This window comes from Scleropages formosus, chromosome 12 (genome assembly GCF_900964775.1).
Source record: "Scleropages formosus chromosome 12, fSclFor1.1, whole genome shotgun sequence".
In the NCBI taxonomy this organism is placed as follows: domain Eukaryota; kingdom Metazoa; phylum Chordata; class Actinopteri; order Osteoglossiformes; family Osteoglossidae; genus Scleropages; species Scleropages formosus.
Genome location: NC_041817.1, coordinates 16,444,183 through 16,469,057, shown reverse-complemented (window position 1 = coordinate 16,469,057; position 24,875 = coordinate 16,444,183). Strand labels below are relative to the sequence as shown.

At 44.8% G+C, this 24,875-nt stretch overlaps 1 protein-coding gene across 1 annotated transcript; it reads right to left on the bottom strand.

Moving 5' to 3' along the window:
• Positions 1-31: 31 nt before the first annotated feature.
• fam117bb (family with sequence similarity 117 member Bb) lies at positions 32-24,875 on the bottom strand. Its single transcript, XM_029256801.1, has 8 exons — positions 23,088-24,875; positions 18,548-18,720; positions 12,186-12,278; positions 9,833-9,946; positions 3,658-3,795; positions 3,245-3,494; positions 3,041-3,161; positions 32-2,737 (listed from the first exon to the last, which is right to left on the bottom strand). The coding sequence occupies exons 1-8, from the start codon at positions 23,770-23,772 to the stop codon at positions 2,452-2,454; spliced, it is 1,860 nt and encodes a 619-aa protein (XP_029112634.1). The 5' UTR covers positions 23,773-24,875; the 3' UTR covers positions 32-2,451.

Genomic DNA, 24,875 nt, shown 5'->3' with positions numbered 1-24,875 from the left:
CAATCTAATTTATGCCAAGCACTGTCTCTAACAGAATCATTACATGCAGCACAACCAAGACTGATCTGTCACTTTTTTGCACACAAGTTCCCATCTATCTGCTTCATCTCTACACACTTTGCCTCTCCTGCAGTAACACCTGCTTTAGGCTACTAATAAAAGATAAAGATAAGACAACATTTAATGGAGCTCGAAACAGAGTCTGAGTTCATGTCCTGGGGCATAACATTCTTCCTGGAGATAATACAGTAATATCTGCTGAAAGAGTACGTTGTGCATCTAATACCTCAATGTCTACAATATGTTACATATACATTTGAAAGAAATGTATTTTTACATTCCTGAGTATAAAAACTCTAACCAGTTCTAAGTGGGGAAAAAAAGGGCATTTTAAATGTTCTTATGTATCTGTGTTTAAGCGGTAAAAGAGATGCTGAAATAGAACGCTAGGGCTCTAACAGTGAGAAACAAGCTGAAGTATTCAAGTACAATCTTCCCAGTAGGCAACCTTGATCACGATAGTAACAACACAAAGAGAATAAAGGTCAAATAAAAAACACAAAGCACATCCTCGAAACGCTAAACGCCGCCCCGCTCAAGGCAAAATACGACAGAGGAGCGTGCGGCCGCCTGCAGTGCAGCTTTAGGCCGATATGTGTGTGCGCCCTCTGCTGGGGATGCAGAATCTCCCAGCTGCCCCACCACAAAGTGGAACAAGGCATTCCGCTACAGTCGAAAAGCTGCGACGAAACTGTCGACAATGAGCACAGTACAGATTATCGAGGAAACGCCTGGTGGTCACGGCTAATGACCGTGCACCCGGGTGACCCCCTCTCTGATGTCTGTGTAATTCACAGTGGGAAGAGTCCAACAGTCACATGACCCCACGTCTTCACCTTCTGCAGACAATGCTCCTGGAATACCCGCTCATCACATTGTCCCTGTGCCAAATCGCACTTAAAATTAAGGACAGAAGGGTCTGACAGAGTACGATTACAGTATGGAATGTCCCTCTGTGTGTGCGTTGATACAGTGCTTTTGTTGCGTTTCTGTTCCTCTCAATGTTCGTTAAATACCCTAAACCCAAACCCTAAACGTGCTGCTGTCTTGGCAATGCTGTTCCTGCGTTTCGGCTGGTGTTGTCGGTTGGGGTGTTTTGTCTCTCGGCTTGTTGAAAGCGCTGGTGTTGCAGTATTACTGTTCCTCGTGGCGCTCACTAAAAGTGATGCTGATGCATTTAATGGTCACCTTAATGGTCTTTACTGCCTGGTATGAACAAGAACTTAAAAACTGTTAATCATTTTAATACAGTTACAAAGTACGAAAATTTTAGGCTAACAAATCTGGTCTGAGTAGTTTGGAAATTTATCTGTTGTAAACACTGCAATCCTGTAATAAAGAGGATAGTTATGGTCACTGTAAATCCAGACAGGCAAGTATGCCTTATAGCACATCCAACATTCCCAGATGAGACAAAAGTGTATTTATGATTCAGTATTTCTTATTTTACTTATATCCGCTACAAATTTACCAAGATAAAATTACAGAATACACTTACAGATAAAAGTTCAAATCCACATGACCATCTCCCTGTTTTACCCCGGTCTACAGTCCACTTCTCAAAGTGTCAAAGCACCGATGTGGCATAGCCAGTTATTTTCAAAGACGTCGTCACTCGCTGGTGACCAAGGCCTTGACAAACTCTTTGATCTTTGGTGTTGTCGAAAGTTCATTTTCAGCCCACTGAATTGTAAGAATGTCTTAAAGCCAATGGAACGGCCTGCTGCTATCACCACCACTCCACAGTGACACGACTCACATCCCGACACGTTGCTACACTTCTGTACACTGGTTCTTCTCTATGCACAAGGACGAGGTGGCATATTTACAGATGCTTTCAGCTGCATGGTGAACCAAAACCAAGTAAATGCAAGAGCATAGATGCTTCCTTACCATCTCATCTTCTGCGGCCGACCTCAAGAACTCACTTGTTCCAAACATACCTTCATCGGCCTGAAGTTTGTCCTCATGCTTCTTCTCTTTAGAGATTAGTCCCCTAAATACTGCTCAATAAATAACACTAACAGACTAGAATTTCTGCTCTTTCTCCTCCTTCCTCATGTCCAGCTACCCACAGCAAGTAGTTTATACACCAGTGGCCCCGCTCAAACGGTCACAATGGTTAAAGTAGCACTTCTTTTCCTGGATGCATCTCTTTAGAGACGAGATCTGCTGTCCCTAGTTTCCCCCACTGTATCTGCTTGCTATTTTGGACAAACAAAATAAAAGCTGCATAGCAGAAGCAATTAAGACATTTTCTTCTTCTTGGCAAAAGAGACAGAAGAGGAGGTTTCCAATCACAGAACACTGAAGTAGAAAAGAAAGTTTGACTGACAGCTTGGCTGGGTTTAGTGGAATGGAACAGGTGTGATACCCCGCCCTCCAAAAGGTCTAGCTTTCGGGCTCCTCCAGGTGCAGTGGGAGGCAGGGTGGAGGGGCTGACGTGCACGTTCCTCTGGATACCCTGTGGTCCGGTTCCAAGGCCAGGGGTGGCCCTGGTGAGGGCGAAAGGCTGTGGACCCCGAGCGCCCCAGAGCCCCTGAAGGTGAGCTCCTGCGTGGGGAGGAGCGGCTTGAGGATGCTGACCAGGCAGAAGGCGGAGCCACTCTTGGGGATGAAGTTGACCTTGTTCCTATCAGGGCAGAGGAACTCTGGGATATCACGTGGCAGCCTGGGCCTGGGAAGGAAACAAGGGAGAGGATACAAGACTGAGGAGATGGTGTGAAAATCAGTCTTGTTCTTGTGCTGCAATTGTTTTATTCTCCTTTTCTGTTGTATTGCATGATTCATAAACAACTCAGTTCCGCCAATCTAAACGTTAAGTGTACGAACAGGATTCTGGGTGCAGCTCATTTCTCTTGTCAAGGTTTCAATGGGTACAGCACTGAAATGATGCTGAGAAGATGGATTGATACGAATTCAGTAGCAGTAAGTGTGTGTGCATGCGTGCGCATGCATATGTAGGAGGAGGAAGACTAACAGGGATTCCTCAAAGGCCTTCACTCTCTCACAGCCCTCGGGAGGTTCACGTTTGAATGTGTAGCTGTTGTTGGGCCTGGGGGAGAAGGCGTATTTGGGCACAGGGGAACTGGGGTCCAGGTCTGTCAACAGAAGAAACATCAGTTTAATATCAGCCAAGAACAAGCTTAGCATCCCCACTAGTAAATGGGGCATGTTTGCTCACCTTTGTGTGTGCTCGATCGCCCATCGGTCAGCAGGTCCTCACTGGGACAGGGGCTCGGGCCCCCTATGTCATTAGCCACCGTAAGGAAGCTGGGGGAGATGGAATCGGGGCGGCTGCTGCTGTTGCTGTGGTTACTGCCCCCTCCACCACCGCCACCACCTGAAGGTGTCTGGGTGTCAATGCTACGGGTGCTGCTACTGCGCTGCTGGAGAGGAGGGGGAGCGCGATGTCCATCGGGAACATCCTGGGGCTGGACATGGAAAAGACAGAGAGGACAAAGTATACACTCTGTTAACGTATCCAAACCAAAATGTGTGAGTAACTCAACATGGGTTAGTTAGGAAGAACTTCTCTCTCTCTCCATTCAACAGTCTTAGATACAGGTATGGTGAAGTCAGCCTGGGAGGACTCACAACAAGCTGCTCATCGCGCTCCCCCGAATCCCGAATGATAATGCGTTCAATCTCCTGGTTTAGGCCCTCCACGCTGTTTCGGAACCGCGACACCGCTGACTTGGGAACGGGGATGAGGAAGGTCTTGGTGACAGGAGTCTGGGTAAAAAAAAAAAAAAAAAAAGAGTATGTGGAGTTAGAGCTGAAGGTGCCCACAACAGTGTCCAGTATTGGCATACAGCAAGCAGGGCAGCAGCAGAAAGACAAAAGAGGAAAACACAAAGTTATTTGGAAGATTCTATTGGTGAAAAACTGGTCCCGATTTATAGAAAATCTCAGGGTGTGGCCTGTAAACATACTGTCTACATGTGGCCGATGCTGCAATACACACGACACGTGATGGAGATGCACAAAAAAGCCATTGACATCTGCTCAGGGCTTCGTACCAGCACCACACTGAGCAGAAAAACAGTGGCCTCTCACTTTACCTGGATTGCACCCATGATTGATTACACACACACACACACACACACACACACACACACACACACACACACACACACACACACACACACACACACACACACACACACACAAATTGCCAAGGCGAGAAAAAAGACCATTCAGACACATACAGACTGCATGCTCTGTTAGCTTGGCTGTGGGTTAAAAAAATTGAAACATAAAAAAACATTTTGCATGAATTTAAAAATGTTTTCTCAGCACAATGCAGAGAAAGAGTTGATCAACAAAAGGTCCTTGCAGGGCCGCTGTCCTCACACTGATCTTATGTTGCTCCACAGAACATTCCTAGCTTTGGATCCTTTGCCATGTGCAAATAAATCATTCTGCAAGGAGCACATAAAACAGAGTTTATTTGTTTAAGGTTCTCATGTTTGCCAACTGATGCCTCCTCCCACAGTGCTGGAGATACAGACCAGATTCTGTTTTCCACTTTTAAAACTACAGAATATCGACACCAGACTATCAGTAGAAAAAGAAAGGTCAATGTCAGGAGACTGGAGGAAAGGTGAGAAATGTGAAGACCGAGTCAACTGCTACCAAAAACCTGCCCCACAACAAAACAATTTCAAGCAACAGAACAGGGTCACTGCAAAGTACATGAATAGCATCCTTTGTGTGAAACGGCTCAGCAAATAAACATACAGATGAATTCTAGAGCAGACAGAATGCTCTCCATTGCAGAGAGGTCCATGAGAACCTGCAGAGCAGGTTTCCAGCAGGACACAATGGATAGCAGTGGGGGATTTTAAAAAAAAAATCTGCCCATAGGTTGCTAATGAGGCAACAGCTGCATTCCCAGCAAGCACTGGGGCTGCTGGGTGGTGACATGGGCTGAAATGGTTGCTCACTGATTTAGTGCAAAGCATGGAAACTTTCACATGCAGAGTGATACTAAACTGCACACTCTCCCGCAGGATAAGATCATCATTCCAGCTTCGGCCCTGTGTGCTCACAGATTGCACACCTCACAAACAGCCTTAAACCTTCACAACTCGGTGAAGGGGCTTACGGATAAAACGGACAAACGAAGGGTGAAGGCTGATGGTATTTCAAGACTAAGATGAGAGGGTGTTTGAGGATAACTTTCTTGCACTTCTCAGTTGCACCAGCAGTGGGCAGTTCTCAACCTGTGTGGAAGTGAACCGATCGATATTTAAGGGGCGAAGAACGTGCAAATGCAAACGACGTACAAAAAAAGCGTTAACGTCCCGTTTGTTTACAAAATGTCAGAAAATGCACCCTGTGACTAATGACAGGAGGAGTCTTTACAGGAGTCTACAACTAAAGCTTCTTCCAAGAAGACTGTGTGGGTCTGGGATACTTCCTGCACCCCCACAGTCGCACAGTCGTTCAGGGACAGGAAACCGGCGTATTGCCTTGAGATCAAGCAGGGCTCTGCAGTGTCAGGGCTTGACCACCACAGATCGATCAAATGTGTTACATACACAGGATATTACAACGAGAAACATCACAGGTCCACATATACGAGAAATATGAGGATTAGTTTTCCTGTCCCTGCGGCCTCAAAAGCGGCCGTCTCGCTCCTTTTACCATTTACTACTTCCGCTAAATAGGAATGCACCACAGCAAGATACAGTAAGATACACAACTTATTACTATGATTTAGTAGCATTTGTGACTTTGAAGGTCAGTAACTTGGAGGGAAAACTATCAATTCCATAGACTTCAATCGTAAATTATAAAAATTCAGTTGTCAAAATTTTGTTAAAAATACTTTGATGACTCCTTCACATTTACACTTATGCTTTTCTCCAAAGAAAGACTGGGTGTGATTAGGAATCATCTCTTTTTCAACGGTCCCTAACCGCATTCCTAATTTTTTTTTTTTTTTTTTTTAAACATTTACATTACACAAAAGTAGCTGCGTTCACACGTCATAAAGAAGCTTTACTTTCAATACGCCCTTTGTTCTCATACATTCAGTTATTATTGTCGACAGTGAAAGATGACTATCGTGTCTACCCCTCAGTCTCCAAAAACATCCATGCAGAGTTGTCACACGGTTATCAAAGGGCCTCCCCCCCCTCAAACCACTGTCATCCCACACTGACAGGGCTGGTCCAGACCGCAGGGGTCATGTTGTGCTTTCATGTGATCGTTTCACATCAGTGTGATCTGCCCTGCCAGGAGAGAGGCGTCCAGAGGCGTCAGAGAGGAGAGCGAGACAAAGCCAGAGGCAGACTCCGGCACGTAGGGGCAGGTGTGCAGACGGATGCCTGTCCACGGAGACGGGCAGCAGCGTGGCAGGAGGGCTTTGGAAGCTCCGGAATGCACATTAAACAAGTCATGCTCCAGTTCTGCATGGTTCCCCTCACAATTTAGAAACCTCCCTTTCTTCTGGGTCCAATGGAGCCCCCCTGCCCAACTCCTTAGAGAAGTGAAAGACACCCCAACATGACACCTCCGCCCCCTCCACGCACAAACGGCATGCCTGGGGTTAACTGGCCTGCGCGTAGCACGCTGTGCTGGGCCGCACAGCTGCATCCCATTAGTCCCAGGACAAACTGTGAATAGAGCAGGAACAGGGACAGACCCCCAATTATAGCCCTGCAACAGGAACTCCTGCTGAGACAAACACACAAAGATAAATAAAGGTAGTGCAACAGGCAATCGGTCATGAATGACTCCTGCCAAAGTCCATTATACTGGAGATCCCAGGATCCTCATAGCTGACAAAACTAAGTTTTTCTGTAAACAATATGGTGAAATACAGCTTCACTCACATAACAAGTGTAACTTGTTCCCGAAAATCAGTTTCTAGGGTGAATTCTCATAAAACAAACTCTCGATTACTATTCCCCCCCCCCACACATGAAAAATAAATGTGTGTCTGAGCCACGAAATGTTTACTCCTTTTTTTTTTTTTTAAATCAGACATCCAAAATTCCTGCTTTATCTTTTAAACATGTAGACAATTGAATTCAAAACTAAAATTAAAAAAATGGTCTGGTTACCTGTGAATCCAGGCTGAAGACATATACATATATTTGAAATAGTTTACACATAACACATTTGCACGGTCCTGTTTTCTATTCCCATTCATTCTCATAACTTATCTTCCTATTGTTTTATTTTTTTTTTTGTAGTTTAATTGTGTTGCTTTTGGTGACACAATGGCAGTGCAGTCTGTGTAGAGTTTCAATACACGTATTTTCATATTACCGGGGGTTTTTCTGGGTGCTCTGGTTTTCTCCCACAGTCCAGACATGCTGTTCAGGTTCATCCATAGTGTGTGTGACAGAGAGTGTGTTGCACTGATGTATGGATGAGTGAGCCATTGTAAGTAGTGTATCTAGCAGTGTAAGTCACCTTGGGGAATAAGGTGTGTGGGCTGATAACACTACATAGAGTTCATTGGAAGTCACTTTGGAAAAAAGAGTCTGCTAAGTGAATAAATATATTATAAATATGTGTATTTGTTCTGTGATGTGCAGGTGTCTCTCCAAAGATCTACTCTGCCACACTGCTTTTGATTCAGGGATAGGCTCTGAACCAATACAACCCTGCATTAGACAAACACTTATTAATAATGGAGGATTATTTTGTTCTTTTGTTGTAATTTCTAAATGCTGATATTTACTGTAAACTTTTGTTTTAGAGATCAAACCCATGCATTTTCTTTGCTGAGAATCAAATGATCATTATTATAACACTACTTAACTAGAAAATTCTCATAATTACCGTAATAACTTGGACCCTCCCTTTTTGCTGAGCTAGACCTAATCATTTGTGATAAAAGAGTAGTAAAATCCCATGTCATTCCTAATGATTCTGCCTTTCAAGAGAACTCAAGACAACCATCACGTTGTCAGTTTATTCTGATACGCAAGACTTTGCATCGCCTGCAATTTTTGCATTAAAACTGATTTTGATTGTAGCTTAAGGTTTTACACTGCAATGGAAAAACGTCACAAGATTTCTGAGACATGCTTGTAAACAGGTAAGGTGGTTATGAGACGTGAAATGTGCAGGAGAAGCAATACCATGTGTAACGAAGGGGGCGGTTGCTTGCGATGCGTGGCACGCAACATTAACAAGGCTTGTATTTTGAATAGGTCTTTCTGTTTTTATAAGGCGCGAGTTGAAATTACACATACTTATAAGTCTGAACTTGTAATATGAGTGCATGTCATGTGAGGGAAGCTGTAGCCTGCTGATCTTTTGATAGAAAAAGGAGCAACAACGAGAGGAGTAGCAACACATAAATGAAAGGATATAAGAAGAGAAGCCAAAAAATGCATTCAATCATACTGTATTAACATACAGTAAATTCAGCAACGCTCTACACTGGTTACACCCAACCAAAAGAATGATATAACCCACCCTTCATCATGGCACACATTCACGGGGCACGGTGCACCAAATGAACATGGATTGAAGTGGCTGACTGAAAAGCATTAATCATGAGGTGCTACACTTCATGTCAGGCATTGTGTTTCCCACAGATCTGTCTGAGATGAACAGTACAGTAGAAGTGGCTCAGCAGTAAAGTCTGAATGCCTGGAGGCAACAGATGGTGACTGGGGCCCATCACACACAAAACAGACAAAACATAGGCGCACAAATCCACACATACTGCCTCCAAAGTGCCTATGAACCCCTAGGCAAGTCTGCCCACCCACCACACATGAAGCCTCCACTGATCTTTCAGCTAGAAGAGCTGTGCAGAGAGAAGCTAGCATACAGCCCAAACACTGGCCTATTCATAGGCAAATATAGAACAGGGTGAGAAAAGAAAGTGAGAATAAAGAAGCTAGATTCTGGGAGTTCAGAGTCATTTATCCTTCCAAAAAGAGGCCTTTCAGGCCTATAGTGACTTAACTATAGTGTCCAGTGTACAGGGTCCAGCAAAATAGAAAGCTGAGTGAACATACTGCAACATACATCATGCATTCACACAAATTAAACCAAAAATGATAAAAAAAACTATTCATGAAGTTAAAAAAAAAAAAATTAAATTTTTAAAAAAAAAAAAAAAAAAAAAAATCAGTTAAGACAAAGCCAAACTGGAAGAACCGAAATCTGACTGGTAAAAACTCTTGGCTTAATTAATTTTATATACTATCTAGCAAGAAACATCTGTATTTAGTAAACAATACTATGGGGCAGCGAATAATGTAATGGTTAGAGCTGCTGGCTATGGATCCAAAAGTTGCTGGTTCACATTTCACCTACTACTGCACTACCTTTGAGCAAGGTATTTACCCTAAATTATTCCAGTAAAATGACAGCTGTGTAAATAGTTGTAGCTAGCTTAATGTTGTGTCAGATAAATGTAAATATTTAATTTTTAAAAGACTCGTCTTTGTGTTTGCAGTCCTGCCACATGTGTACAGCACAATCATATAATAAACCAGCACGGTGCCGTTACCCGTGTAACAATATTGTACGTTTTATTTTTTCACTACCATGATTTGTCACAATAACCATTAATCTAGAAAGGCTATCAACTCCTCCTAATGGTGTATTACAATAACGCCATTGTGTATAGTTCCCACTCTGACAAAGTGTACGCACGCACGCACGCACACACAAAATGAGAACAACGAAGGTCCAAAACGCATTTGGTTTTGAACCCAGGGTATGGAAGCAGAACCTGCCATGGCACCTCTGCGATGAGAGCTCTGCAGCCTCCAGGGCACATGCTCACCTGTGACTGGGTGATGACAACATGATTGCCGTTGAAGGGAGATTTTCGTTCCTTGTCGCGGTGTCGGCGGCTGCTGTGTTTGCTTCGCTGCAGCTGCTGCCGCAACTTAGCAATCTGGTAGGGCCGAGAAAGAGAGAGAGAGGGATGGGAGGACTGTGTTATTACAACACACAGCCATTCACAGAGCGAACGCACGGCCTATGCGGTACACAGAGGTAAAGAGATCAAAAGCATGTGATGTAAATGACACAGAAAGTGACTGAAGAATCAGTCATAGCACAGCCAGCACTGTACATTCTGATATAATTACACCTTCTGTGTGTCTGTTGTTTAATGCACTTTTGTTTACTTTGATCTCCTTTATTTACATTTATTCACTTAAGACGGTTTTCTCCAAAGCAACATACATCTTGTAGAAAATATGATGTGTGCCTTATATTAGCAGGAAGAGGAACTTATCATGAAAGTTCCAGGGTACATATCTATGGAAGATACACACCAACCAGGATCAGGTAAATGAGCAGACAGAGTTACTGTGGGTCCTGCCCAAAGGAAGTAAAACATGTATTTGAAAGAAGTATGTATGTTACTTGGTGGCATGATGATGCAACAGGTAGTGCCAGTGTGTTACAGCTTCTGGGCTGTGGGTTCGAATGCAACACAGTCTGTGTGGCGTTTGCATGCTGTCAACGTGCTCAGACAACTTTGCTTCAGGTGGCCTAGTTTCCACCAAAAGACATACAGTAAACCCCCGCATTACGATGGCATCACAATACGTTTATTTCACCTCACAATGGCTCTTCCATTATAAAATCAGTTCCACGATAAAATAAAATTTTGCTATATGATGGGAATACAAAGGCACACTTCTGAACCTGCAGATGTGACAGCAGAGTCGTGGGTGGAATTACAGACAATGAGCAATTAAAAGGTGCTTATCCACTGTATTTCAGGTGAACTGTTAGTAACATGTAAATGTGTGTACCCTGCTCCACACTTTAAGTCTCTGGGATATTCTCCAGACGGCCGAGAACTTGTATTGCATATGTGGTTAAACAATGAAATGCCAGTTTCACAGTAGGCCTGCAAGCATCAGTCTCATTCTGACTGGGGTCACAGCAGGGCTTTGGTCACTTTCATCCATTTCTTGTGCTTTTTGCTTCTTGATAGTATCACGGAACCCAGCTTTCCAAATGATAGCAAATCTACTGTCAACAACAAAGAGAAAAAAATGAAGAGCAGCAGGAAAGATATGGAGGATGAACTACAGTCTGCCCCTCACCCCATCCCAACAGCCATGCTCATGGCATGCCCCCTGTTGTACCAAAGGGTGACCCAATGACCTACTCCATTGTCTTCCTGCATTTGTTCTGGGGGTGTTGATTCAATTTATTTCAGTCACACACTTTGAATGTCAATCCAAATAAGTGGAGGATCATGGGGTATAAGATGATGAGACAGTGAGGTCACAAAGGTGATGCTGCCAACCCAAACAGAATTCATAACTCACTGCTTGGATTCACTAGGTCTGAATATTGTATATGTATCTTAAAGTTTCAGAATTTCCATGGCCAAACAGTTCTTATAGCATTTGGTTATTTTTATTTTAAAATCTACATATTTTTTTTAGTTTTAAAGAAATGTGTAAGAAATTAACTGAAAATGTTTGTTATGCAGCATGTTCTAGGTTTGTTGAGGTGGTATGCTGTATATCTTGAAGAGACACACTGTACCATGCTGATGGGTAGCTTATTCAGAGCACCTAAAGCGTTCAGCTAACATTCACACATCTGGTAGTATGGGGGGAAGGTGTTAGGAGTAAATAAAACACGTTGCACTAGCACATCCCAGAAGGAAAAATTCACTGTCATACTAGTGTTTTATGATTAGCTAACCTTCCCATAGCAAAGATTTTCATGTCACCCAGACAATTCTCTTCTCTGTATTTCCTGTGCACTGCAATGAATGTTAATACTTTATGAAAAAATGACATTACAGGGTTTCAGTCAGTCTAAATTGTTTTCCTGCCTCACAGTGTACCTTGAAATGAAAACACCAGTCACAACAACTACAGATCAATAGAATGGTGACTGTAAGAAAAGTATAACACAGTGAGGTGCGTTGTGCATGTATGGACATCAGCCTTCCAGTCATTCACTGCAGCCTCAACATTAATATGATAATGATGCTGAGCATTCCACCACCCCACCAACAACCGCATTCATTGAGACAGAAGGTGGCTGAGGGCAGGCGAGGGGCACCCTCTCACCCTCCCAACCTGCCCCTCCGCTTTAACCCTTGCTGAATGGAATAAAAGGCTGAGGGGGGCCAAGAACAGAAATGTGGGCCTGACCTCTTTAAGCTGGTCGGTGCTTCCCCAGGAGGCCGAGCGCTTGTGGGAGCCCCGTCTCTTCTCCGAATATTCATCTGCCCAAGCTTTGGGGGTCTGAGGGGGAGGAAAGAGTAAAGAGAGGCATCGAGTTCAACTGATACTACAGAGGCCAGCTCCTTTAAGAGCATCTTGTCCTGAAGATGACAATACAAGTGCAAGTTAGAAATGAACAACAAAAACTACTTCTTTAAAATACAAAGTTCCATTTCAAATTTATGAAATATTTGAAAATGTTAAAACTCCTCAACTTCAGAAGATACACAAAGAGGATTCCTTCCAGAGAGCTCCGAGGGCTGGGTGGTGCCATTCAACACAAAAAACAAGTGAAAGTTCCCGATTCCTGTGTTCTGGTTTACTACCTGCAAACCTTGGCTGGCTCATTCATACCAGATTCATAAAGCACTCTTTCTTTTCCCCACATTTCTTACTCGTATACAAACACAGACACTATTCTTAGAACAGGTACACTGGAGACATCTGGGGGAACCTTTTACAAAACACTGCTGTTAAATGTAATACATTTAGCATTACAGGAACACACCGAGTTGATTAGTAAACCACAAATGTTCCAGCCTTATCATGAAAATGTGAGAAAAAAGCAAGCCTCAAACCCTGTCATTATGAAGATCATGTCAGGAGTCTCTCAGAATAAAGATGTATCTCTCTGTAACTTCTGTCCTGCACTTATGTCTTTGTGACGCACCCCTTAGGAAGGGAAGGAGCTGATGCTGCTTTTTGCTTCTTCAAATGTGACTGCTGATCTGGCAGGGTCATGAGGATGTGTGTCCGTACACATGCACGTGTGTGTGTGTGTGTGTGTGTGACCTCTGCACCAAGGGCAGCCTTAGAGGGCAGAGGCAGGAATGGGGCACATGGGTTTTTCCATCAGTGTGTTGTTTGCTCAGCGAGCCAAGCTGTACTATGGAATTGTCTCCAACCTCTGTCCCTCACCAGGGGTCTGGAGACAGCAGCTTTAAAGAACCTTATTCATTGTCTACTTAATTGGGCTGAATAAAACTTATTGTTGGGGGGGAAAAAAAAAAAAAAAATCTCATAATTGTGGAATGGATTATTACTGTCAAACAAAAGAAGACCTCTCTGTGACATGCCATCCTTCCAGTACAACGGGCATGTATGGCTCACATGACACTTTGATCATCTGTTTTTCTGATTGTATTTGCAGACCAGGAGGAAAACAGGCAAGCAATTGAGCTAATTATTAGTATTATTATTCATTAATATAGATGACATTTTCATTCAAAGGGGCTTACAGCTAGATTTGTATACTGACCTATTTACAATTATTTACCCACTTACTCAGCTTTAGTAACTTTTTTACTGCATCAATTCAGGGTAAATACTGTAACGACTCACGTTACTGTTCTGAGCGGGAAATGTGTTTTATTGTAATTGGTTAGCGTTTGGTGACGTACAGCGAATATAAGGGGGTGTTTGCGTCCACCAAGGGGAGAGAAAGAGAAGAGAGCCTGGGGGCACTAAGCAGGCTGGGAAGGCTGGCTAGACGCACAGGTCCTGGAGGAAACGGGGTCCTTGGACCGAGAGCGTTATTTCCCTGTGCGTCGGTGTTCTAATAAAACGTTCGAAATGAATGCTGCCTTTGCGTCCTTCTTCGCCCTATCCAAACCCACAGCGCTGCGCCCCACAATACCTTTCTCAGCAGTATGACAGGGAGGGGAGATCATTCAAGTGCAAGACGACAGCTCTAACGGTTAAAACTATCTGCTGGCTCCGATAATCACAGGAACAGGGAATGCGGAAATGAAGGAGGAAAAAAGAGGACGCACAGAAGACAGCTCTAGAAAAGATATGCTTATCTGCACAGTTTGGGGAAGAAAAAGTTCCCAGTAGCAGAGTTCACCAACTTGCTTTTGAAAGGGTAGCAGTGCTTCTTGTTTAAAACAAATGTCCCACCCCCCCCAGAAACACAGCGAAAGAAGAATACACTGCCAGGGTGAACATATTTACTGGACAATCCACTACCAACAACTTACTTTAATTATTCCCTTGAATCATTTGCCTGAAAATGGCTTCCCAACTGCCTCTTTATCACTGTCCATAAAAAATGTAATTACTATTCAGGAGGCCTGTGAACACACCAGAAGGACTTGCTTCATTTGGAAAATTCCTCTGGCTACAAAACCCCATCTGTCCCACCCAGCACCTGCTGTAGAAATGCCAGAGTGCTGGGTAAGGAGCCAAGGGCTGCAAACAAACGCTGCCACAAAAATGCCACAACATGTGGCCCTGAAACTACAGTGTGGTAACACATCTTATTGAGCAGCTGGAAAGAAAATAAGGAATGCTGGCAGATGTGGAAGGAGAGCAACAGGGAAGAGCCTGAGTGAAGCCTCTGTGGAAACCGAAGTGTCATCTAAATTTCCCTGAAGCTATTGGGGAAACTGGGAAATGGCTTAGGATTCAGGCATGAAACATACTCTAACCACAAACACTGACCATTAGCCCTTCTGCACAGCCAGATGGGAAAGCGCACGCGTACGCACACATGCACGCACAACCATTGGATCTGTTTCCCTGAGATCTTTAACCAGAATTGCTTAGAACTACATCAAGAGCAATGTTTACAGCACTTCACCATGAACTATATTATCATGTGTCACTGTGAGGTGCTGTATGGAGGTCCTGATGTCATGATTTGCCACTGTATTATGATGCTGAGCCCAACCTGTGTCTATAGGCAGACCCTATGGATGAATGGCTCCAGCTTTCAGACTTGACACACAAAACACAGTCAAGCACTGACCATTGCAGGCCATGATGTGAGCCTTCACAGGCTTCTGTACCAACAGCTCAGGAATCATGACTGGGTCTGAGTGAGTCTCAAGGGTTTGCCAGGCTGTGCCCCCACCTTCCCACATAAAGTGCCCCAATATGTTTAAGCAAATGAGATACTCGCTGGGCTACGGTCACTGTGTGAGGAAGCAAGGCTTATGTGTGGAACTTCCACTGGATACAGTTAGTGGGATTTGCTGGGAGCACAGAACAAATGCAGGAGCACTGACAACATGAAGATAAAGCAATAGCTGAGACAGCTCCAAACATAACGTTGTTTTTCCAGCTTGAACAACTCTCTCATCTGGCCTTCCCACTACCACCATCTAACCTCTACAGCGGCTACAGAATGCTGCTGCCCGAGCTGTGTTTGACTTACCGAAGTGTTCGCATGCATCTCCTCTACTTGCTTCTCTGCACCGGCTTCCCATAGCTGCCCAGATCAAATTTAAGACCCTGGTTATAGCCTACAAATGCATCAATAGAACTGGTCTACAGGACTTGATCATTCGCTACACGTCAGCCAGACCACTACACTCTTCCACATCTGCACTCTTGGTGGTCCCAGACACAAACGGTAAATTACACACAGAGGTTCTCGGTTCTGGCTCCGTTGTGGTGGAACGACCTCCCCCTCTCGCTCAGAACTGCTGAATCTTTGTCCACATTTAAAAAGGGTCTTAAAACTCATCTCTTCCAGACTCACTTCACCCATGATCTTTAAAGTTTATTTAAGGTATAAATGTTCAGGCGCATAAGATACACATATTCACGATCATGCTCGGCTCAATCCTTTACAGAGCCACTCCTGGAATGTAACAAATGTTTATATATCTCAGAAAAAAGCTACTAGGAAGCCGATTAGAAATCGGCAATATTCTGGTAAATTTTCACGCAGCTGCTTGTGTGATGAACGTCAGTGAATGTGGTGAAGGAAAAACGAACTGTACTTAAGAATTGCACATCTGCAACTATGTCTCTTTCTCCTAATGTAATGCACAAATTGCGTTTTATATGAGATGTACATCACTTTAGAGGAAAGCATCTGCTAAATGAATAAATGTAAATGTAATATTATTTGCAATATTAGGTAGTCAAATCTAAGCTTTTGAACAAAGTAAATTGGTGAAACTGCAATTTCCAAGTAGTTTTCAGATATGACTCTAAAACGGGGATGTCGGTGCCCCTCCTGGAGTCAAACTAGCAACCTCATACCTTACAAGGCGGTGTCTTTAGCCAGACGAACTGCTAACCAACATACATATGTAGCCACATGTACCATACACATTCAACATTCAAGAAGCTGTTCCACTCAGGAATTTATATCTCGTAAAACCAAGAGAGGTAACACAACGGCTCTTTGGTAGCACATCTATTAGCACAGTAAGTGCTGTACCAGGCACAATGTGAGGAGGGAAAAAAAATAAAAAACTACTGCAGCATATGCAAGAGACTTCCCTTCAGAGGGCCCCTGGTTCCTTCACACAAAATCCCTGCTTTGAAATGGGGTGTGGCTCTTGTGGCAGGTGGTGGCATTGACTTGGGCGAGAGGAGGCCTGCCCTCCCATCCCACACCCCCGAAAACAAAACAAAATCGGCAAGACCTGGCTCTGTGATGGGGCCCACTTACAGTAACTGCTGCATTACCAGTAGATTAATGGTGAAGACAAAGGCTTCTTTGTTTACTAGTCAGAGTTTGGATTTTGATCTCCTTCAAGTGCAAGTTTAGGGTACAGACCATCTGCTGAGGTAAACTCAAAAGCAAGGTGGAGGGGGGAGTCAAAACAGAAAACAGCAGTGAAATAATTAGTTTTGTTTGTTTTCTTCATATGTATATTAACATACAACTGCAATTGAATTAATAAAGAAATAAGTTCTTCATCTCAGGTTCCAGAAACAAGAATTCAACAGGTACACTAAGGAAACTAGATTGGAGTGTACTGATGTTCACACGGACAGGGTGATATTACCAAGAAACACCCAACAATCTTCAGTTGCTGCATTTCCAGATATCCTGTAAATGAACAAATTTTCTGCAATGAATGCAATTTCTACCTTGTGTAAACTTAACCGAGTTCAAATACAAAGAGCGGTATTGGCTTGCATTTAACTTTCTGTAAAAACTATAATGCAGAACCTGTTCCAGTTTGTCTAGGACCCAACTTCTCATCCCAGTATGCAAATTGCTCTCAGGAAACAGATGCTGGATTATCTGATGGATTTCCTTGTCCTCCTTTAGACAGTACGATGGGCTCTGTGTATAATCCTTCCTTTGTAAACATGCCCTTGCCCTCTTCCTCTACTTTGTTCCTTCTAAGACATGGACGTGAACAAGAGGCCAAGAATTTCTTCCAAGCAGAGCTATTATTGTGCCCCAGCTCTTGCCACAGACCATAAACATAAAGCCCATTTGGAGCAGCCAACTGCCAACTGCAATTTCACTTCAGGCTTTCAATAAATGTTCAAATTTCAATTTTTCAAGAAAAGGTGAATATTTCCATGACAAAAAGAAACTCTCTCATTAAAAAGTAGCACAGCTGCAGCCAAACAGATCCACAGAGCACTGAGACCATTCAAATCATCAAGTGGACCAGACTTTAATGGACCTTTATCCAAAAAAAAAAAAAAAAAAAAAAAACCTCCTCTCTCCCTCGCTGTGTCCACAAGCACCTTTCAACAATACAGGCCCAGGAAGGGCTGTAAACCTGGCTCAGGAAAAAAAAAAAAAAAAGATTTAATTCCTCAAAATCATCTAATTATGGCAAACAATGACCAGGTGTTAGAAAATTGGATCAAAGAAAACCACAAAGATATGACTGTGCCATACAGTTGTATTTCCATTTTCCTGAACACTGAGTGTTTTTGTGCGGTGTGACGGGACTTGTGGTTTCTCCTGTAGACAGAAGTCCACTTGGACTAGGGGTCTTTAGAAGAGAAGAGAGTTGCCTACACATTAGAAAGCCTGTGTGGAGTGAAGGTGGCAGTTCCCAGGATTTGTTAAAATACCTCAAGAGCCCCATGTTGTTTCAGGGTTTAAAGGCTCTCTACTAATACAAAGCCCAGGGCTTCAGACACAATTATTACTGCATCATTCCTGTCATTCTTACCATCGCAATTTAATTCACACAATAAGTGCTATGGAGAAAATGATGCATTACACAGGACCTAGGAGAACCATACAAAAGAAACTTTTACACACCAAGGCACACAGGTACGGATCTTGGCCCATAAATTAATTTTAAAAATGTTACATAACTCAAACCATTAAAAACTCCATTTTGTCAATAAATATATTTATGTCAGCAAATCAATAAACTGTAGCAGTGCCAGAATTAGGCTTTCTGAGTTAAGTTCAGGGAAAACAATACTAGTTGCATTAAGAATATTAGGCAGTCAGGGGACCAGTGAGTGAGAGCATTAATGTCCACCCCTTGCATTGGCATGTCCTTCGTGTGTGTGTGTGTGTGTGTGTGTGTGTGTGTGTGTGTGGGGGGAACAAGGGGAGGACTCACCTGAGTGGCCTTGTCCCTCATGCAGGGCGCACACTGAGCGTGGCTGCCGTCCCGAGGCCAGTGCCCTGCCAAGTAGGGCCCAGTGAGTGTGTCCAGGGAAGATGTCCGGCGGAAAGGGCCGTCGCTCGAGTGGGCGGCAGGGGATGGTCCTGGTAGAAGCTGCCTTGATTTCTCTAGGTGAAGGACAAGAAGGATGAATTTGTGGGAGGGAAGTGAGGGGGAGGAGGAGAAAGAGAAAAGAAAGCAGTGGTGAAAACAGGCCAAATGGGGGGAAAAAAAGCAGATAACAGATCAAGAATTATATACATATGTTTAAAATATGAGCACTCCAGCCAAACTATGAGCAAAGAAGCCTACACACTTTAACGCACTTAACAGTCAACACTGACAGATTGCTCAGGCTGACTTGGCTTCCACTGTGTCCAACATTTCTGTAAACAATCCATGAACCATCATTTCCACTGCAAGAGGAAAACAAAACACACCAGATTGAGGAACTCCTAATATTCTGCCTATGATGTGCTGGCCTGGTCCTACGGTCTCTTAATTCAAAGCTGATTTTAACGAATCATCGTCCGTGGCAGGGTCCAGACATTCAGAAGCTCACTTGTCTTAGCCTACATTTTCCAAGGCTCGGCTGGTAATTTGCCCCCTCCCCCAGTGCCCCTCCGTGCTCTCACTGCTTCTCTTCTGGCAAGCTCTCCCCTCTGCTCCGACAGACACACAAGCAGCACACATTCAGTTCTTCCCAAAAACAAGCAGCACTGACTGGAAGGGAAAGAAGAACAGAACAGCCTCAATCTTCTATTTTGCTTGGGATGTCAGTCTTGGAGAGGACAGACGACGACTAATTAAGAGAAGCACTCATTATGTGTAGTTTTCCCATGCAAGACAGGCAATCCCAAGCCTCCACAGCATCATCTGTCACAAACTGACTGGTTTCATTTAAATTTTCACCACAGTGAAAAAGTACAAACACGTATGACTGAATGAGAAGTTTTACAGAAAACCACAACACGTGAAACAAAACAATGCAAATCTTATCTGTCAATACAATACTGTCATCTGAAACCGCTTGTCCCAAGTGGGGTCACTGGGAGCCGGAGCCTAACCTGGCAACACAGGGCGTAAGGCTGGAGAGGGAAGGGACACATCTAGGATGGGATGCCAGTCTGTCGCAAGGCACCCCAGGCGGGACTCGAACCCCAGACCCACCAGACAGCAGGACCTGGTCAAACCCACTGCGACACCGCGCCCCCCGCAAAAAAATAAAATAAATAAATCAATAAATAAATAAAATAAATAAAAAAAAAAGACACACAAAAACCAAAGGCTTACAAACATTTTTGGAACATTTTAAGAAAGCAATGATACAAGGAACAAGGCTTTTCAAAACAAACATTCATAGGACAAAAAACACTGTTGCCCCAAACATTCTGCTTTAGCATGGTATTTTAAAACTAAACTGTCAGAAAACAAAGAAACACTTTGCATTAAGTGAGGGGTGACAAGTTTTGAAAGGGAAATAAAAACACAAATAGGGTAATCATAACGGCTCAGTTCTTAAAACAGCTGCACCCATGGAAAACTTAAAACACATAAATGCAGCTTGAAACTATGACTTTCGATCTAACAGTTTTGAACCATCCTAGAGCTGACTCTTAATTGTTACCATAAACAAATAAGACGTACGCTATAGAACTCGCCCGTTGTGCCACTGCAATTCCTGAACAAGCATTTGTCATTTAGAGGACTGTCTGTCAAACGCCTCCTTCTGGCTCCTCCATTTACCAGCCGCAAGCAATTGGTGGCCATTTGATGCATGTAAAAGAAAGAATGTGTGTTCAGTGTGACCGTTTTTGCTGGTCTTGTAGCGTTTCATTCGGCACTGTGCCGTCTCCTCTGTACTGCATCTGCATGCATCAGTGTGGCTGCTCCACCATTCCCCTCTCAGTAACCAACCACTCAGCACTAGGCGATGTATAATGTAAAGCATCTGGAGGAGCAAATAGGTGACAAATAAGCCTTGTTACTGTACATACAGACTTGGTGAAACCACATATCACGTCAACGACAAGAGGCAAGCTCTGGATACGGTTGATGGCACAGAGGAGGGGCAGGAGCTGAACCAGAGGGAAGCGCTCTGCATTCACCATTTAGAAACTCAAGGCACTGAACAATTTAAGCCAGAGTTTCAATCATTTTAGAATTATAATTGGCATTCAGGTTGCTGGACAGTAGATCTGAACACACCCTCATGATTAGCGCAGACTCTCGCACTGCTCAAGTCCTCACACATACCTCTGCAGTGGCTCTCACAGCAAGGGCACGGGGTGCAACGCTGCAGTGAAAGGAAAAAAGGCTCATTAAACCGCAACACTCTGCCCAAAGAAGGATCGTGAATCTGTCTAGTGTCCCCTGCAACCATACAGCCAAGTTCTGGTGTTATCTTTTCTAATTTCAACCAGAAGGGACTTGCAAGAACTTCCCAACATGTATAAACAAACAGTCTTTTGCCTTTGGGTAATTTTTGCCCTCAACTTGTGTCCAGCTATGTTTTTGAGAAAAAAGAAAAAATATGTTACCGATATTAGTAGTGGAGATCCATGTAGTCCTAACAACAGAGAGACAGGCAATGCAGAAAAGAGCTCTGCCTTAAGAGGCATCCATCTTGGCCCAGCATACAAACAAGTGCCTCCGTTTCCAGGGACTACCAAGTAACAGCATCCTTACACGTGGCATTAATATCTAACACCATCAAAAAAACAAATATGTCTCCCTCAAAAGAAAAATCAAGAGCACATGATTTAATAAATGCAGGAAAAAGAACAGTATTTGCATTTCTGGAATTAATCGGTACATACAGTATGAAAGCCATGAGGAGAATGTAAGACAGCAGTGAAAATGTAAAGTCCCAACTTCAGCACAAACAGCCTACAGTAAGCGTTGAGCCAGGTGCCATCCCAGCGATAAATATTCCAAGGCAGACATTTGACCTGGTGCACACTGTAATCTTCGTGAGGACAGTAACACGGTATGAAACCAAAGCTGTTCTTCAACAGGACCACTGCTGTAATCCCCAAAACTGTGAGCTGTACCCCAGCCTGTCCCTTCACGTAACCCAAAAGGAGTGCATCTTATCCTACTGAAGAAACACCCTGGCTTCTCTGGGTCAATGATCGATTTCAAATTTTCGAAGTGGGAAACACGCACGTGTTGAGTATTAGCCTGTTGGACAGGGCGCTGCTGTTGCCGGGCGTTGAAGGCCGGCAGCCCCGGCATTAAACGCAACCGGTCTCTTTCTCAGCAACGTCTAAAACTCGAACAAACCCTAGGACCAGTATGCAGATCTGGAGAGGAACAGGGTTGTGTAGTTTTGCCCTGAATATTCTTCCTGTGGAACAGTCACATCATCCTACCCATGAAGAAACTCTATATTTATATTCTCCTAACGTCATGCACAAATTGTATTTCTCTGAGATGTACGTCGCTTTGGAGAAAATCATCTGCTAAACGGATAAATGTAAATGTGTCTTTTCTGCCATTTAATCTCTAGGCCTTTTCCCGACCATGAGATACTACACGACACTATATGGGAACACCCGCATTTTGTCCACTGAAAAGGACTGCATGTGTTGCATGGCGTTCGTGTTCAAGTGGGACCGGGTGAAGCTCTTGTGCAGAGGGGACGTCCTCGGTCTGCCGACATACGTGAACCGAGACGTTATGGAGGCGCTTCAAGCGCCGGGAGGAAAGCTCTGCATCTTTGTCAGATTTACACCCGACAGGGCCCGCGGTGCATAAAAAGGAGAGGCCAAGCAAACCACACAGCGGTCCCTCGGCTGCACGCACAGGTGTCCGGGTGGAAGGCACCCACGCCATTGCGGTTCAGGAGCTGCACTTGACAGACCTGGCAGGCTCAGCACAGACATTCTCCTCCAGGGTCGCTGGTCTCTCTGCCCCCCGCCCTTGTTCCACACGCAGGAGCCCGGAGGGACAGCAGCGACCGACCTCCCGCAGCAGCGCCGTGCCATTAAAGACAGGGAACGTGCCCCTGTAGTTTGTTGTTTTTGTTGGGAGCCCAGCCCCTCCCCCCCCCCGCCACCCCCACCGCGGGGAGAGCGCGCGCAGCACCGCGGCAGATGGAGATTCGTCTCGAGCTCCGCTGCGCTTTGTTCCTGGCACGGGGGGCTACAGCCCAGCGCAACATGAACAGCAACAACGATACATGTCTGAGAAAAATGCATAAACACGAAGAGAGTAAATGGCATGAACGGACACGGACACACACACACACACACACACACACACACACAGTGACACACCTGTCACAATGGGCCCACCCGTTACACTCGACTCGGTGATGTAGGAGCTGCGAATGGGTGTATTCGCGCAAATCAAATGAGCGCCCAAGGAAGGAAACGCAAGATGAGGCGTCCTGCGTGTCTCAGGGAAGGAAGGGGCTGCGGCTCCATGTTGTTTATCTCCTCTACACACCCGCGTCCCACACACTCACTCACACCCACACCCACGGTCGTACCTCGGCACAGTGGCGAGCTGCACGCCCTCCTCCCGGGGGACGCGCTGCCGTTCTCCGTGGACTGCCGCCCTGCCTGCTCCCCCGAGGAGGACGACGAGCTGGAGCAGGATGGAGAAGCCGAAGGCGGAGGAGGAGGAGGGTGAGGCGGCTCGGGGGGACACCGCAGCTGCAGGATCGGGGATGACGAACACGGGGAGAGCGCGCTGCTGCCGCGGCACGGGAACGTGTAGGGGGAAGGCGCGGCGAGGCGCTGCGGCGGTGACGCGGCAGGAGGCTGGGGGGGTTTGTGCGTGGGGCTGCCTCCCGTGGACGGCGAGGGGATTGTCACGGCGCGCGTGGCTGTGGCTGCGGCTGCGACTACAGCTGCAGAGAGGAGCGAGGAGGAGGAACGAGAGGAGTGCGAGCAGTGAGACGGAGCGAGAGCGTCGCAGACAGCGCGAGCGGGGCTCTGACCGCGTGACGTGGACGTGCGCGCGCCGCCACAGATGATGATGCTGCTGCTGCTGCTGCTGTTGCTGCGCGAGGGGCTGGTCGCACCGCGTGGCTGAGAGGGGGCTCTGAGCTGAAAGGGAACGGTGGCTTTCAGGGGCAGCAACCGGCCGCTCGAGGCCGCTCCCTCGACGCCGGCAGTTTCGTCTCTGCTGTTACAGGTCGGAGAGCCGTGTCTTCGAAACCTTTCGGACATTTTCACTATTTTGTTCTCAGTCCAACGAAACCTTAGTACCAAGAAAAAGCAACCAGCCAGGCAGTCCGACTTAGAAGCACTCTGGAGCAGGTGCTTCGTTCATCCCGTGCTGCTGAGCCCCATTTAGTGTCAGCTCTTGTGTACGTGTCCCGTCCGCCTCAGTAAGATCCCGAGTACGATATGCACGCGCTCAGTGTCCCGTTCTCTAGAGCACGGGAACTAGGCACGTAGTTGAGACATGCCAACACGGAGTGACGCTGAACCTACCTTCACCTCATTGGCTCAGCCAGACCGTGGGAAACTTCTCATTGGACACGCAAATCTTTCATTCCCTCAAAGAGGCCTATGTATGTACATATGGATACGTACAAATAGAGATTGAAGGTGTTCGAAAAATATTTTCCACATTTATTAGTGTGGCTAGTTTGATTTGATAAATTGAAACGACTCCCCGCTCGCATTAAATTTACTTCAATGTTATGCCTTATTACATGCACAGATATGTGTTCATTTTTAAGCTGATCATGCCATGGCATATAAAAAAATAAGACGCCAAAATACCCTAAATGATGAAATACTTAGCGACTTTAAATGCTGAAATGTTGCATCAAGACAGAAAGACATCGCATTGTCTGTAATTTTGAGGTTTGAAAGATATAATAATATATGTCGTGATTCTGCAACTTCACACCAATTAGAAAACCCTTAGCTACTGCCTATTTTAAACATTGTTTTCACCGTGATTCGAACATTATGCACTTTCAACAGAAACCCACCTATGGAAAAATCACCTTCATTGCTCAATTTGAAGAATTGTTTGAATGTTCTAATTCTCCCTTGTACATTTTTTATATTTCTTTGTTCTCCGTCACGTGTATTGAGCAGTGATGTCGATGTAGGAAATGCCACCATCATGTGGACATTCACGAAAACAATGAATGAATACATGGCCTGGAAATCTATCCATCAAGCCCTTCATCTTCAAAACTCTTAATCCTGGTGAGAGTTTCAGGAGCAGCATGCCAAACAGGGCAGACCAACTCATGTCTCAGTTGCAATATTCTTCACCTCCTCATGTGGGATCCTCAATTGTTCTAAAGCCA